Below are 17,383 nucleotides of genomic sequence, written 5' to 3' on the forward strand. Positions count from 1 at the left end.
ACGGCCCAGATCAGGCCTCTGACGGGTGGTGGATCACTCTCCCACTCAGCAGTGGCCCAATCCTGATCATTTTGTGCTCCTTTTCAACCATTTTCAGCTCCTTTTTACCATTTTGGGCCCAATTTCGGCCCTGAATGGCCAGGATTGGGTCCAAAACAGCCAGGATAGGTGATGTCAGGGGGTGTGGCATATGCAAATCAGTCATGCTAATGACACACTTCCGGTGATGGCAAGGGGTGTGGTATATGCTAATAAGTTATGCTAATGAGTTCTTCCAGCTCTTTTTCTACAAAATGACCCCTGAACAACAAAATCGTAATGGCCGAGAGTATTTCTGAGGCTTTAGGGAGATAAGAATCATTATTCTGTAAGGCAGAGATCTTGTGAAAGACATTTACCAATATCTGTGACTGAATTGGGTTCTTGGTACAAATGAGGCCTATCCCAGACAAGCAGAACTACAATCCAGTAACAGGTGGTTTTAAAACACAGGGCCGATTCTGCCATCTCTCATGATGTGGCACTTTCTCCTCATCATGTTGTGAAGAGCACAGTTTTCCACAGCAACATGCCCTTTAAAGTCTTTGTACTTTCCTTCATTGCTGCTCTGAGGGCAAAATACTAGGGATTCTTTGTCACAGGCAAGCATGTTGTCAAGCCCTACCCCCACCCTCCCTCTTCTGTCTAGAGGAACTGTCCCCCCCCCTTGTACATGCACCATCTGTGGCATTCACATTTCCTATTCACAGCTGCCTCAGTGCTGAGCGACATGCATGTGCACTTCTCCCTCTCTGCACAATCCTTTTTTCAATGTCACTAATGTAACTGAATTGCAGGAGGGCGGCGCTGATTGGCTACGAGACCGAAAATCCATCTTTGTCCTTACTAAGAGCAGCAGCTGAGCTTGTCTGTGAAGGACTCTGTTCAAGGCTGACATGAGTGGGCTTAGTTTAAAGGGACCCTGGCATATTCAGTGACTCACCAGAGGGCTCATATGGCAACCAAACACTTCTCTCTCCCTTGCTATTCCTGTTTATCATGTCTTATTAACTCGTCTCTAGCTTTGAGTCTGAAAAGATCCAGCTCTTTATGCAGTATCTTGCAGACAAGAGGTGAAGTAAAATCACCTCTGGATGGAAAATTTCCAGTCTCTAATACTATCATGGAATGCCAACACATGTGAAACTGCCTTCTACTCAGTTCTCAGTTCATCAGGGTCAGTATTGTTTACTCAGACTGGCAGCGGCTCTTGCAGGGTCTCAGATAGAGGTCTTTCATATCACCTATTGCCTGGTCCTCTTTTAACTGGAGATTCCTGGGACTGAACCTGGGATTTTCTGCATGCAAAGCAAAGGCTCTTCCATTGAGCCTCCCTTTTTTTCTGGCTGTGCTTCTGTACTTTTATCAGGTGTCTGACAGGCAGATATTTTTCAGGTGAAGCTTTTGCTAGTAGAATGAACAGCAATCCAAGAGATCTCGGGTTTAAAACTGATGTCTGCCATAAACTCGGTAGGAGACCTTAGGCAAGCCTCCACCCCACCCCACCCCACCCCACCCCCTTCAGTCACCATTTGTATTGTGAGGATAATTATAGTGCCCTACCTTAGGGCTACTGTAAGGATTACAAGATAATATTATAAACCTTGTATGCTGAAATTTCAGTTACTTCTTCTCTATGGCACAGCTGCTAATCTGTACCATTAAGAGCACAGGAGCTCTGCATGCTAGGCAGAGGAATGCTGGCAACTCCACCACTGCAGCCCTTGGATGGGAGAAGTGGCACTTTCCAGTTGACTATTTAAAGCTTGTGTTGACTCTGGCAACCATAGACCTACCATCTGCTCTGTCTTGAGGTAGAAGACTTGAGGTGCCCAGGACAAAAACTGAATTACTCAAGAGCAGAATCACTGTGTCGAATACACAGGAAATAGTTTTTGCAAACTAGCAGCAACATCTGCATGTTTACTTGAAAGCAAGTCCTGCAGGACTTTCTCCCAAGCCAGCTGTTCTCAGCATTTTCCCTTTAGAAGTAGGTCACTTTGGGATCACTGGGGATCACTTCGGAGTAAACAAATTTAGGACTAGGGTGGGAGTTGCCCAGGGCTGTATGATGAGTCGTCACTGTCGGATCATTAACCACACAGACTTTTGGGACACATCATTTTACCACGCTCCTCTGTGCTGCCTCCTTCCCCTACAAGATTCATCCACTGGTGCCAGCATATATGTGTATGTTTGCTGGCATCACAATGGCTTCCATTGCAGCTCCCTATCTAGGTAATTGCTGCAACCCAGCACTGTCATTGTAGGTCCCAAAAGACATACTGACAACAGTCAGTATGAAGGAAGAAGGAGCAATCCTCCACTTCTGAGCCAAATCTTGCAAAAGTCCTGTGCAAATTCAATTGGACCAGTCCAGTGAGATGTGAAGATTAAGCCTTTAATAATCAGCAGAGGTGATGGAGGGGACCCAGGGGAAAAGGCATGCAATCAATAAGACCTGGGCAAGTATTAACATATTTTTAAAAAAAACTACATGAGTATATTATCACTTCTTCCTAGGAAATCGCATCCTGCCAGCTGTAACCTCAAAGCTATAATTTCTGGACTCTCAAACATAGGATGCCCCTCTAGGATACATCACTAAGTTATCACATCATCTTTCCAGCTGAAAAATTAACATTTGCTCTCTTGTTAAAAATCATTAACAGCCTGGGGATGAAAAGGAGCATAAGTGCTCCTGCAAAAACAAATGTTTGGGCCAGCATTCTGTGGCTCAGTTGTTGCTAGCAGGGTTTAGGCCTGACCTCCTTTCATTGATGGTCTGCATGTAGTGTCAAATCAGGTGATAGTATATTACAAGGAATGGCCAAAGTGTGTGATTTGTGTGGCAAAAGCTGCATGTATGACTGAAGACTCTGGTTATCTCTCCTTAGCCATGAGCTAAGCCTCTATTCTCTCCACTTCAGTTCTCTGTAACATACCTGCTGTCCTTTTACGGGCAACTTGTTTTGCAAACATTGGCTGGAAAGAAGCTTTATCTCCACAGTCTAGGTTTAGTGGTAGGGAATCTGCTTTATATATAGAAGTCCCCAGGTTCAACACAGTTTTAAAAAGGCTCAGGTAGTAGATGAGGTGAAAGACCTCTGCCTGCGACCCTGGAGAACCACACTGGCACCTGGCACAGGTAATACTGACATAGTAGACCAAGGGTCCGATGCAGCAGAAGGCAGCTTCATAAGTTCATTTGCTAGTTTCTGCAAATCAAGCTACTGTGAATATTATCGAAGCAAGTTAGGCAGGGTTTTTCTTAAAATCTAAGTAACCCTGTATTAGAGGATTAATAATAGTGACCCACATTACAGAGTCATTGTAAGGAGTACTGATATAATACATTCCAAAACCAATGTACCAAATACATTATTATGAAATATTGAGCAAGCTTTCAAGTTACTCAGAATTCTTCATCAGGTTGGATGTTCAGAACATTCCACCCTTAAAAAAAAACAAAAAACAAAAAGAGGAGAAGGGAAGTAAACAGTGTATCAGGGCATGATGGAAAACTCCCTCTTCTGCAGTTTTATACGAAAATATAGGATATGGGACAGTCTTGATAGGTGCAAAGAAGGTTTGCAGATGTACCAAAGCCTACTGGGATACAGAAGCAAAGCTAAACACAAAGTCCAGTCCTCTTTTGAGAAAATAAAAGCTATCCGTTACTCAGTTGCCTTCCAGAACTAATTGGAACACATGGGTCCCATGAAAGTAAAAGAAAAAAATGGTATTCCTTATATGAACAAGCAATGAGTGTGTCCCAGTTTGAACACTGGATGTGTGCTATATAAATGTGAAGCATTGGTATCTGACAGGGCTTTGATCTGATTAATCACTGTAGCTGGTGCATAGCTTCTCCCCCCTCTTCCATCTTGTGTATGGAAAATGAAGGCTGCCTCCACACATAACTGGATAGTGTGCTATTGTTGTGCTAGGGCAGTCATTCACCTCGGAATTTTCTTGCATGGACCAGCCAGTCCATTTATGGATGACTGATTTAGTGCAACGATAGCACATAGTTTTATGATGTGTGGAGGCAGCCAAAGAAGTGTGTAAGTTTAACTTGACTGTATCTTCAAGCAACAGACACAGTACTTGCTTGAATGTTACCTGTTTCCTCCTACTCACAGAATTTCAGGTTTGATTTTATTTCATTATAGCTCTCTAGCTTTTGATGGTAAGCAGATAGTAGTAGGGCTGAGCCGGCTACCTGCATGCAAAGTGGTAAGCTGCAGTACTGCAGTCCAAGCTCTGCTCATGACCTGAGTTTGATCCTGGTGGAAGCCGGGTTCAGGTAGCCGGCTCAAGGTTGACTCAACCTTCCATCCTTCCAAGATTGGTAAAATGAGTACCCAGTTTCCTGGGGGTAAAGTGTAGGTGATTGGGGAAGGCAATGGCTAACCACCCCATAAAATGTCTGCCAAGAAAACATCGTGATGCGACGTCCTCCATAGGTCAGTAATGACTTGGTGCTTGCACAGGGGACTACCTTTACCGTTTTATATTGCTAGTCTTCAAATATTTAGAAAGATGTACAGAAGCACTTGTTCATACTGCAATTAAGTTTGGCCATACAGCCAGTGTGGAATACTAATATGTGAGATAGGTCAGGTTGACACAGCTTGACTGGCCAAAGATCACCCTGTGAACTTCATGAAGGATTGGGCATTTGAACCTGAAATGCCCTCATTAGCCCTGCCTCCCTCATTCACCTGCTCGGGCTGGAGAAATCCAGTGTTGGAGCTTCTTGGCTGTGTGGAAATTTGAACCCAGGCCCTTCAAGTTTCTAACAATTTGCCTCACTGGCTCTTCCATACTTATGAAGCCACTTTGAATTGAATTAGACCACTGGGTCATTTTGTTTAGTGTTGTATATCACTGGCAGCAACTCTCAGATCACCTACTTGAGTTCCTTCATTGGTGAATGAACATGGGGCCTTCTAGATGCAAAGCAGGTGCTCTACCACTGAGCTATGGCCTGTCACCTGGGAATAGTTGTCTGGGGGAGTTATGGAATCATCAGCCTTCAAGGAAACCATAAGCTGATCTCTCAGAAGCCTCTTCTTTGTATATTGCCTCAAGATAGGAAGCTAGAATAAATGGTGTGTAGAATCTCTTCTACCCCATAATTTATTTGGGAAATGTGGCAGAGGGAGCACAGAGGGAACTGTCCAGAGCCCCAAGGTAGTGGTAGAGGCATGATGTGCACTCAATCACAATCTGATCATCTACTTCTATTGTTTTCATAAATATACCCTTAAGCCTGTGCTTTGCTTAGCCAATGGAAGGCATAGGAAGAGTCATGTTGGGTTTATTTGCATGTTTGTGTGGGAAACAACAGTAAAGAAGGCTGTAGGAAAGTCCATTGCCTGGAGCACGCTTGAGAGGCAGAGAACTTGACTTAGCCCTTGTACAGTGAAGTGTGCCAGCCAGTATGAGAACCAGGAGGACCCAGCAGACAGCCCTGTGGGGATGGGAGACAGCTATGTAAAGAAAATGGCCATGGCTAATTAAGCTGATGATGCACGCAAGCATTTCCTTCCCTACTTTTCTCCAGGCCATGATTTCCTCGTGATTCAAACAGCTGTTGCTTTTTCCAGAGAGTCTGAATGAATTTCTCCTTTCTTTGCAGGCCTTTGCACTGAAGCCAAGTGAAGAACCTTATGATTGCACTATATGTAACTCAACTCAGATAAGATTCGCTAGGAAACAAGCGGTTGCTGCCTTTTAGAAGGATTCATCCATCAAGTTGTGTCTCAGTCTTTGCTTCCCGTCCGCAGCTTCCAGCACCACACACTGAAGAGGGCACCTAGAAATTCATTTCTATCTTTCTTCCTCACAAAGCCCATCTTGGAAACCATCCTCTAGCCATGTTCCAGCGCTTCACCAGCCTCTTCTTCAGTGACACCAGCGCACCTGAGGGCCTTGAAGAACCCAAGCCCTTTGTCTCTGAAGAGGAAGAAGATGATGGGTGGCTTATTATTGACCTGCCAGGTGAGATATGTTTAGAGGAAATTATTGCATTGCACTCAGAGCCACACTTTTCAAAGCAGAGGATTGAGGGATCATGGGTAGTTGTTAATGGCAACTGAAGCCTAGCAACCCAGGCTTCTACCATGAGAAATGGTTGTTTTTGAAAGAAGGAAGGAGAAGTTTCTGACAGATGGGGTGGGGGGCGGACGGGCTTCCCTTCCATTTGGTGACTGGAGCGGACACTACATACCATTGACTGTACAGCAGTGGTTATCAGTGAGGTAAGGCAGTGGGTAGGAAACTGTAGGAAGAGGCCATCATTGCTGACGATGAGGAGAAGAGCCTACTCCAGTCTTCCAGCACTTGTTGATCAGAGATGTGAGGTGGCCATAGGGGCACGGGGGGTGGGGTGGGGGGTGCGGAGCTGGAATCAGCACTTTGCAGTTTGGTGGCTGCTTACCAGCTATGATTCCCTCAATCTTACTTTTTAGGCTGTTTCACAGTGCCAGCATTAAGTTTCTTCCATACTATTCCTCTTCACCTTCCCATAGATTTTTAGTTGGAATAAAAGTATCAAAATGGCACACCATCCTCTGACTCCTGTCTGCTTAGAAGCTTTCAGAGAGTAGAAAAAATTCTTCAACAAATAGCATGACAGTCAGTGTGCTGTAGTGATTATAGTGTCAGATTAGGATTTGGGAGATCCAGATTCAAATCTCTACTCTGCCATAGAAGCTTGTTGGGTGATCTTGGCCTGTCATTCTCCCTCAGCCTAACCTACACCACAGGGTTATTGTTATGAGGATAAAATGGAGGAGAGAAAGATGTTGTAAGTCTCTGGGTCCCTACTGGGATATAAATAACTAAATAACAGAAAAAATACTTTGATCAGGTCTCTGTATCCGTGCTGTCAAGTTGCAGCTGACTTTTGGCAACCCTATATGGTTTTTAAGGCAAGAGATGTTCAGAGGTGGTTTGCCGTAGCTTGCCTTTGCATAGCACCCCTGGCCTTCCTTGGTGGTCTCCACCCAAATAGTGGCTGGAGTTCACCCTGCTTAACAGCCAAGATCTGATCTGATCAAGCTAGCCTGGGCCATTCAAGTCAAGATAAAGCCTCAGTCTAGCCTCATTTTACTAATCTAAGAAATGTAATGAATTTTGATATACTACTGTTTCTTCTCCAAGATAAAATCCAGCGTTCTCTTACTACTGATACTGAAATGGTCTGATGCGGATTCATTCGGCTTTCTGCTCCCACTAATTCCAGCCCAGCTGTCATATGTCAAGCTGACCTTTCATGTTTCAGAAGCAACAGCTTGCTCGCTCTTGCCAAAAACATCATCTTGTTTGCAAGATTCCTCTTTCAGATTGTAGCAGGTTGCATGGAGCACTTCCAATTCCTGCAGCTCAGAATGATGTCTTTGGATCTTCTGTCTGCTCCAATTTCTCCATCCATCTGCGGAGATCTTAGGACAATACTAAGAGGGTCTCCACTGTTCCCTTCATCTATTTGCAGTAGCTTAAGCCAGTGCAGAAACCTAATGTTAACAATGCTGTCCCCTCAGTCTAAGATGTGAGGTTGGCATGGAATTATCTCCTACTACGTTGTTCCTGCTTTTCTTAGGGGGCTACTCTCAAACTTCTGGTATGCTGGTAGAATAGCAAACTGGGAGCAGGAGAAACTCACATGAAAATGAGCCAGCTTATAGTGTTTTCCAGTATTTATAGCAGATATTAGAAGGATATTCTGATATTAAAAGGAGGCAGGCTGCAGTGTGAGCAGCTGGTATCAGGTGAGGCCTTTTAATCAGTCCCATTTCCTCCAAATGTTGATATGAAAAGAGCTGCTGGATCCACAAGAGAAACAAAAAAACCTTTCATTTCCTGCAAGGTGAGGTATCATTGAAATTGTACGGAGACGTGTGTGTGTGTGTGTGTATGTGTGCACATGCGCCCCCACACAGGTTGCTTCAGCTCCCATTGCTAATGAATGTAGAGACATTCACATTGACAACAGACCGTCCACATTGACAACAACAGACTGTCCACATGGCAGTCTGCCTTGTACTTTCCTTGACTGCTCCCCCCCACCCCCCGCAGCATAGGATTGCTAGCTCAGGGTTGGAAAATCCCTGGAATCATTGAAGTGAAGCCCAGGAAGGGTAGAGTTTTGGGATGGGAGGGACTTCAGCAGGGTACAGTGCCAGAGTCTACTCTCCAAATATGTCATTTCCTCCAGGTGAATTGATCTTTGTGGGCTGGAGATCAGTTGTAATGCTAAGAGATCTCCATGCTCCACCTGGAGGTTGGCAACCCTTCCCCATATGGTAATCGCTCTATCAGTAAACATTATAATTCTGTGGTAATATTACAACTACTGGTTTGTTTTAAAAGCTCCAAAATTGCATTCCAGTTAAGGTTGCCAACCTTGAGTTGAGAAATTCCTGGAGATGGGGCAGGGGGTAGAGCTTCAGAAGAGTATAGTTTGAGAAGGGACCACAACAGAGATGTGATGCTGTAGAGTTCACATCTGAAAGCTGCCGTTTTCTCCAGGAGAACCGATCGCTGTCATTTGGAGATCAGTTGTAATTCTGGGAGAGATCCAAGCCTCACCTGGAGGTTGGCAACTCTACCTCCAGTGATCTGTGGGTGAAATGGCAGCCATGGGGACAGGGAGTGGAGCCAAGGAGAATAGTACCAGTGTGAGAAGGACAGCAAAAAGGCACACCTTCCTGTCCAAATGGCATGCAAGTATGCTTCAACCGAGATCTTTCAAAAGCCAGGTTTGGGAAAGATCACAGCAAAGCAAGGAGAAACGTGGAAGTGAGACAAATACACAACAATATCTTGTGAATAAACAAAACCCATTCCAATTTGGATGCAAAACTTCTGTGTAGAAACAACTACACACAGAGTGAAATTATTTCAGCGTACCATCTATCTGATCGTGGCTGGGAGGACCCAGGCAACGATTAATCTAGACTGGTGGAACCTTCGGTATGGCCCAGAAAGGCAATTTTTGCATAGGTTTCCTTTGGTTGTACTGCCTGGTGTAGAAGATGTTCCAGCTATGTGCAGCTGCTGGAGCCTGCATCTAGCTAGCTCTGAACAAAACCTTAAAAATATATTGCCATGTATCCTACCTCTCCTCTGACAGAAGAGCAACTTAAATAGGCTGGTGGAAAGCCTATTTGCTGAGTGGAGTGGTAGGAAACATGTCATTGTGCCACTCTTCCAGTACCCCTGTATCTTTTAGCATCTCTTGCGGAGAGTTGCAGTCAGGCAGATTTTGCTTTCCCGTCTCCACTGATGTGGCTGTTCAGCTGCTGATTCTTCTTTCCCATGTATCTTGGATGTGGTTCCATAATAGAGGAGTCCAAGGAAGGAAGCCGGCATCTGAGCCACTGTTTTTCCCTTGGGTTTATCATAGGAAACAAACATCGCCAGAATTTGCTATTCCTGACTTATCTGTTCCCAACTTAAAATGTCTTTCTGCCTCAGTGCTGTTCAGTCATTTCTCAATGCCTAAAATGGAAGCAGAGAACTAGGGATTGGATGCCAAGTCCAGTCTGCAGATTGGCTGTGCCTCCAGGCCCAGATCCTGGCACACCCACTGAGTAAGCCTAGTTAGCAAATTAGCTGAGAAGCGTTGCAGCAGGGCTTACCCCAGACTTTATGTTGCTCTTAATGGAGTCCTGAATTCTTTCTTTCCTCCTCCTGTCCAGCCTCCAGCTGTGCCATCACTCCCCTAATCTACCAGCATTACCACCTCTATTTCCCTTTGGTTGTTTCACTGAAACTGCCTCTCCTGGCAACATTAGTGCTACCAGAAGCATCAGAAGGCTGAGGAGTGCTTTATAGTCATATCAATGCAATGGATAAGATTGTTCCCCTAAGAAAACATTTGAAATAATGTTTTTGAAATTATAGTCTGCACTCTATGCGCTCCCTTCCCCAGCAGTCACTTTTTTCTAATTACGGAGCTAGCAGTTTCAATTTTGTGTGGTCAGGGGAAAAGTAGCTAAGGTCAACTTTGTAGTAGCTGAAGTACATTGGATTTCTTTTGTTCCATATACAAGCATCATCTCCCAACCTACGATGTGTGCTTTGAAGCAGCCAGTCCAGTTTTGGACTGTCACTTTGGCTGATTCTGCACACGTTGGATAATGCACTTCCAATCCTCTTTATAGATCATTTGGAACGGATTTTTTTGTGTGCGGAACAAAAAGTCCACCTCAAACGATTGATAAAGTGCAATGAAAGTGCATTATCCAACGTGTGCAGAACCAGCCTTTGACAAAGCTTCCAGACTTAAACTCTCCTGCCCCCCACCTCAATCTATTCTCAGATCAACAACCGAGCTTTATTTCATACCTGAATGGTGGGGTAACCAACTTCCAGATGGAAGCTGGAACCTGATGTTCTCTTGGGATTACAGCTGATTTCTAGAATCTAATTACCCTAGAGAAAATGGCAGCTTTGGACTCTATGGCACCACATCCCTGCCGACTTCTCTCCCCTCCCCAAACTCTGCTCTCCCCAGATTCAATCCCCAAATCTCCAGAAATGTCCTAACCCAGAGTTGGCAACCCTGCCTGGTACTCTGAGAATGTATTTTATTGAGACATGGTAGCCTCTACTGTTGGGGTTGCCAACTTCTTGTTCTTTCATGGCTCTTGTCCACTTAATAGTTGCTTGAGAATCAGAAATTTGGCATGGGAAACTTTTCCTGTAACTGAATCACCATCTTGAGAAGTCTTTATCTGCTGGAATTTTGTTTGTTGCAGCTGTGTTTTTGACTGAAGCCTCATCTGGAAGTTCTGTGTCTGTCAGAGCTTCTCCGTCTTATTAACTGCGGTGCCTTTCTGTGGGAAGGAAGCCAGATGATTCAACCACTTGCAACAATCTTTGACCATCTTGCTTGCAAATTAGGTGGAGAAGTAAACAAGCCTCTGTGTTGTTCAGATCCTCCCTTTCTCTTCCTGCTGCTAATCTCTTGCCATAGCAGTCTCTTTTTAAAAAATAGCAATAACAAAACCCAGGGTCATGCTTATATTATAGATATTTTTAGATATCCTGCCATGAAACTAAGGCTAAAGCTTCCTATCAGTGCAAAAGCAAACCCCACGTGTTGTTGTTGTTGTTGTTGTTCCACCTTTCTCACTGAGACCCAAGGCAGATTAAACAGTGCAACTGAAATACAATACTATCAACAGTAGAACATTAATTGAGCAAAATACATTAATGAACAACACTTAGGACATTCAGGGAAAGAGATACAATAGGGAATGATAGCAGATAATTTGAAACAAGCATAAAGCTGAGGACAGAGATGAAATCTTTCTGAAACAAAGCATAACTAGTTAACAGGCATGTTTAGCAACATAGAAGCTCCCTAGTAGGATCATATGCCCTTTATCTCATGTTCAGAGGTTGTTCCAGAAGCTCTCAAATCTTGAAACAGATTTCGGAATTCGGTTTCGTTTTCTCAGCCATGCCGGACGCTCCTCTCGGCTGGTCCGGGAGGAAACGACCGGGCACCCTGACCGGGCGGCTGATCTGCAAGGATTAGCCCCCAGGACTCCCAGGGAGGGAGCCAGGGTCCGGGACGCGGCGGGAAGAACTCCCCGAAATCAATGCGGGGAGGGAATTGCCCGTTTGTCCCTATGGAGGCCGGCAGATGTGCGCGGCGCCTCGAGTGCCGCCGGGCAACGAGAAACGGCAAGTAAAAGAAACAGGCGGAAGCCTGTAAACAAGCGAATCCCTTCTGTTCTACAAGCGTTTGTGAAGGAGAGGTTGATCTGAAGAAGACTCGCTCTTCCCCTTCGTGGAGTTCCAGAATTTTGTTGGCGCCCCCCCCCCCCCAAATGGCAGCAAAGAAGCAAAGTCCCGCTCTCGGTAAGTCAATCTCGGCCACCTTGCAGAAAGGGGAGTCGCTCGAAGAATTGGTGCGCAGGGCGGTGGTGGAAGCCATAAAACCCTTTGTTGACAAGCTGAACGAAACTGATCAAAGGGTGGGCTTAATTGAAAGCGAGGTGAAAACCATTAAGGCAGCAGCGGGGGGGGGCAGAAAAGTCTGCTCTGGAAAGTGCGTCACTTGTGAAGGCTACAAAAAAGGAGCTGAAGTTGGTGGAGAACCAACTGATCGGGCTACAAGTGGAACGAACGCAGACAATTTTGCGTCTCCAAAACGTGAAAGAGGAGGAAAATGAGGATCTGTGGGATTTGGTCTCGGAACTACTGGCGACACCCGCGAGGACGACTAAAGAAGAGGTTAAAAGCGCCATTTTGGAGGTCCGTCGGGCTTCTTCAAAATATGCAACAAAGCGACAGTTGCCTCGTGAGATCATTATTGACTTTTCAACTAAAAAGATTCGGGACACCATCCTATATAACTCATACAATGCGGATTTGGACTTTATGGGTTTGAAAGTCAAGATTTTGAAGGACGTTCCATTTCTAGTCCGGAAACGGCGTTTTAAATATAAAAAGTTTGCAGCTCTTCTGAGGGACCATGGAATAAAGTACAAATGGTTATTCCCGGAAGGAATATGGTTCAGATATAAAGATCAGGCCTATAAGATATTATCAGAAGATCAACTAAAGGATTTTGAGAATAAAAACCCAGAACTCTGCTGCACCAAGAACGAAGAAAAGGAGGAGCCGGAGGGGGGGGGGGAGGAGGAGAGCATTGCAACAGCAGTTGCACAGAGAGAATTGCGTCCGGGACCCAGAAGGGGGAGGAAAGTTTAATCAGAATTTGAAATGTTTATTCTCTGTATGATTAACCACTCCATCATTATTCTATGGAGCTATTTTTGTATTATGACAGTATGAAGGGAAACATTGAAGTGTAGTGTTTAGTGTTTGTAGTTCATTCCCCCCCCCCTTTTTCTTTTTCCACTCCCCTTTGTCCCTTCCCTCTTCCCTTTCCTTGTGATAGTCTGGTGTAGTGTTTTGTAGTTATGAAAAATAAAAAAATAATAATAAAAAAAAAATCTTGAAACAGATTTCAGAGTGAAGACATTGTTCCTACTTCATCGAACAAAAGAGTACATCTTAAACATGGGTGTCCAACCTGTAGCACTCCTAGAAAAGAACTGGGGGGCATGGCTATGCCCTTTAATCTACGCTTCCACCTATGCTGTGCCTGCTGCCAGTTTCAATGGATCAGAAATAAAGCCATTCCAAGAGAGGGGCAGTTAGAATATTTACTTGTTTAAAATAGTTTTATCCTGCCTTTCAACCACAGACTCCAAGATGGTATACAACAAATCATCGAAGATTTTTTAAAAAGTTTTTGCTTGGTTTATTTTTAGCCACCTCTTCAGAAATCAGCATACCTCCAAATTAAAACAATGGAACAATAAGAATTGCAAACAGTAACTTAAAACCAGCACCCAGACATTTAAACCCATTATAAGCAGCTGCTTAAAATACAACAAAACCAACAGAGGGACAATATAAAACAGATGAACCGCTGTAAGATATTCCAGAAAATCAGGACCAGTTAGGTAAGAACAAAACTACATGTAAAAGGACAATGACTGACCTGAATGCCCCAGGCTAACCCAACCTTGTCAGATCTCAGAAGCTAAGCAGGGTAGGCCCTTATTAGTACTTGGATGAGAGACCTCCAAGGAAGGCCAGGGTTGCTATACAGAGCCAGGCAATGGCAAACTACTCTGAAGGTCTCTGGTTCTGAAAACCCTACAAGGTTGCCAGAGGTTGACTGCAACTTGACAGCACTTTCCACCACCAAAAATAACAATGCAGGTAAATTTTAGTGAATAAAACAGGTCATGAAAAATCAACCAAAGGCTTGAGCAAATGAAATTGTCTTGGTCTGATGCCTAAAGAATAGCAGATTGGGTGCCAGGTGGACCTGTAGGAGAGTGGTCCGCAGATAAGGTGCTACCACCAAAAAAGCCCTGTCTGTGGTTGCCAGTGTGACCTACCTCTCCTCCTTAAATGGGGGCATGCAGAAAGACCTTGAGATGAAGGTCTGAATTGCCAGACAGGACACCGTAACAGAGCTGCTTAGGGCTCTAAAAATGACAGCCAGCTCTATGAAGTGTGCTGAGAAGCAAACTGGCAACTCATAAAATGAGCCTTAAAATAAGGATGAACAGAAAAAGCATACTATTGGTCTATCCTATATGGATGGGACAGGGTGGAGTGGTAGAGAACTATCCTCACTGCCAACCACCAGGTGTTCAAACATCTGTGTCAGTCTATAGGATCTATTCTGACTAAATTTTCCGCTAATGGAAGAGGAGTTGCAATTTCTGCTGATTCACCTTCCCTCTTGCAGACCACCTTCATATCATTCCTCTGTTCCCCAGGAACAGCATTTTTTAGAGATCAGTCAGCTATGGTGGGAGGGCAAAGGAAGGACAGTTTTGTTCTGCTGACAGAAAACCAACCCTTTGTGAATACAATTATACATGCATAAGACTCTTCCCTGGAAAAACAGGGATCACTGTTGCACAGAGAAAGCAACAGTCATATGTCCACAGATTTATTGTCAAGAGGATCTACAGATGTCTGACCGATCCTGCTTCCTTCCCCTGGCAAAACCCTTGTGCAGTCCCACTTAGCTTACATAACCCAAACTAATATCAAAACAAGGCAGCCCCAAGACATTTGCTTGAACATCAAGGGACAAAAAATAACTCGGAAACTTCATGTCGCAATGTTGCTTAGCGACAAATGCCACAGCAGTAATTTCAGCCTTGCTCCTGGTCCCCACCTTGACTAAGTGGTAAAACTTGTTGCACAGAGAAAGAAGCAGCAGGCTGACCTGATATAAGAAATCTCTCTGCTTATTGTGTGATATAAAGCACAGCAGCGCCTGCTACAAGAAGGGAAGCTAGAAAACTGAGATGGTGTGCACACGAGAAGATAAAGTGCAGTTTCTCACCCTGTTCATCAAACGATACAAATAGTCAAAGATTAATTGACGGTAGGGCTTACTCTGAGAGGAGATAATGGAAGATTCTTGACTGGACTTTCAGCTCATTTTTAATTGTTAAATAGCAGCTGGGAAGTCTAATTTGGATTGGGATCCACAGCATGGAGGGAGGGGGCTTTTAACTCTTTTCCTGACCTCAAATGTTCCCCAGGAGATTTTATTTCCCATTTTGGGCGGGAAACATATAGCAACATTCAGACAAATTGTATTTCTCCCAAAGGGAAATGGTATGGGATTGAAAAGGTTAAACCCCTTATGCCCTCTTCCCCCATGTCAGGGCCACAGTCTGAATTTGACCTCTCCGTGCCTGCCAATAAAAAACACATTGAAGGTCCCTCATCTCTTTCAGTGTCTTGTCATGTTTACCAGAGCTCCTTAACTCTTTGCCAACAATCTCCCCTCCCCCCACTCCTAGCATGAGGAGGATCCAGCCATGAGAAAGTTGCCTTGGGCATATTCAAAGTTGCCTTTCTCAGCACTAAGGAGATGAGGTTCTGTAAATGTAGTTTAAGCCTTCTACCCCTTCCTGACCTGAAGTAGTCACAGAGAGCTGCTATTTATCCTGTTGGAGTAGACATACAAGTCCTAGTCAGTCATTGTAGCCAGTATATACTCATCAAGGATTTGACTGCGGGCGGGGGGCAGTAAGCCTCATGGATGGAGGAAGATTTGCAGTAGGCAATAGGTTTCTTCTAGCCTACTCATACTTCTTTCATTAGACCAGGCTTCAGACTAGGAAAAAGTCAGTCCTCTTAACATCTGATCAGGCACTTAACCACCCTGACATCATTGTCTCCATCTTCTGAACTGCTACACTGCACTATTTCAGTCTATCCATGTTGTTTGAAGTATTTTGAAACTCAAGAAGGCATGGAGGGTGGCTAGCAGTTGTGAGGCTGCATATATCAGGAAAGATATTTGTGGGTCAATAACACATTTCCCACATTTTTTTCCACAAGAGTGCCTCTTTTTCCTCTCCTTTTTTTCTTGTCAACCAGTCAGTAGCTCCGAGCTTCTCTGCTGATATTTTGATCTCTGCATCTCTTCTATTATGCATCCTGCCAAGAATCTGCAAGCAGTGGTGGTGTTTACTTTAAAAAAAATCATTTTGCATTCCTCCTGTCAGTCAGAGATCTAATTATTGCTGTCCTCTTCCTGATACTGGAATTGCACAAGCCTGCCAAAAGGCTCTTGTGAGCTCACACCTTCAGCATTATTTCTAAGGTGATGAACTATGAGATTGGGTGGCTCCCCATAAGAAATTGACTGCATTCAAACGTCACCATAAACCATGTTTTGTTTAAATTGGAAATATGCCTTTTTACTTATATCTCTGCAAGGGAAGGGGCTAGAGACGTATTTTTTTCAAAAATGAAAGCTGGGAATTCAAAGAATCTGCTGCATCTATTGTTACAATGGTAGGTCACTATAACACTATGAAAATGACAATTAAAAATGATAGAATACAAAACCAGGAGGTGGGGAAAGGATGGAACAGGGAAGGAGTGGTTTCATGACGATGAACATCCAATCATCCAAAAGTGGATTAGAGGTGGGTAGGAGTGAGCGGGACAAACAAAACTAAAAGAAACATTATGCACAGGTTAAAAATTGACTCAAAATTGGCTTCCAGATCAGGGGATAAATTGCAGCAATATCGGGCCAGAACCAACAGAAAAAACCAGGCTAGATGTGCAAAAATTGTAGTATGTGTATAAGAACTATGGGCAGTGTATGATGGATAAAACCCTGTTCACTTCTGCACACAAGTGTATGAGAATTCAGTGTTATTCAGTGTAGCACTAACTCAGACAACATTTCTCCATGCCTATTAATAGTACCATATCCAATGACTGGGAGAACGATACCTATCGGGCGGGTGGTGCGGGGTCTAATTTGGGTCTGACATAAATCTTTGGAAATATGCTGTTTGAAATGTTGTCTCATAATTTTTTGAAGATGGGCTAGGCCAGCCAGCATGACCCTTTAACCTCCTCTTGTGGACTTTCAAACCAACAGATCAAACCAGTGAAAGATAAATTAGTATATTACACTCGGGAACTTTCCTGTCTGAGCTCTATTAAGATTAACACTATTTGCACCATAGGCAGATTTCTCAATTGATTGATTTAGCAGTACCAACATGTGCCTTATCATCCTTTTAAAGGACGATATAAAGAAAAAGACAGATCTCTTCTCAGAGGAATATACAATTGAAATTTTGACTCTGGAGAAGACAACATAGAAAGAAGACTGGAGGAAGGAAAGAGATAAGGGTAACAGGATGAATCGGTGAAAAAAATATGATCAGGAATAGATATGCTGTGGCATTTCCCTCATTTCTTTTAGTGAAGTTCCTGTAGACTTTATTTAATTTCTGTC

The 17,383-nt window shown here is 44.0% G+C and overlaps 1 protein-coding gene across 4 annotated transcripts in view; it reads left to right on the forward strand.

Moving 5' to 3' along the window:
- TP53INP2 (tumor protein p53 inducible nuclear protein 2) overlaps nt 1-17,383 on the forward strand; it is a 42,707-nt gene that overhangs the window by 13,965 nt on the left and 11,359 nt on the right. For all 4 annotated transcript variants that reach the window (XM_054980075.1, XM_054980078.1, XM_054980079.1 and 1 more), the window contains exon 2: nt 5,687-6,048. In XM_054980075.1, the coding sequence (XP_054836050.1) occupies nt 5,925-6,048 (124 nt within the window). In that variant the 5' untranslated portion in view covers nt 5,687-5,924. The remainder of the gene's footprint in view (nt 1-5,686; nt 6,049-17,383) is intronic.

Source organism: Eublepharis macularius, chromosome 5, assembly GCF_028583425.1.
Source record: "Eublepharis macularius isolate TG4126 chromosome 5, MPM_Emac_v1.0, whole genome shotgun sequence".
NCBI lineage: Eukaryota > Metazoa > Chordata > Lepidosauria > Squamata > Eublepharidae > Eublepharis > Eublepharis macularius.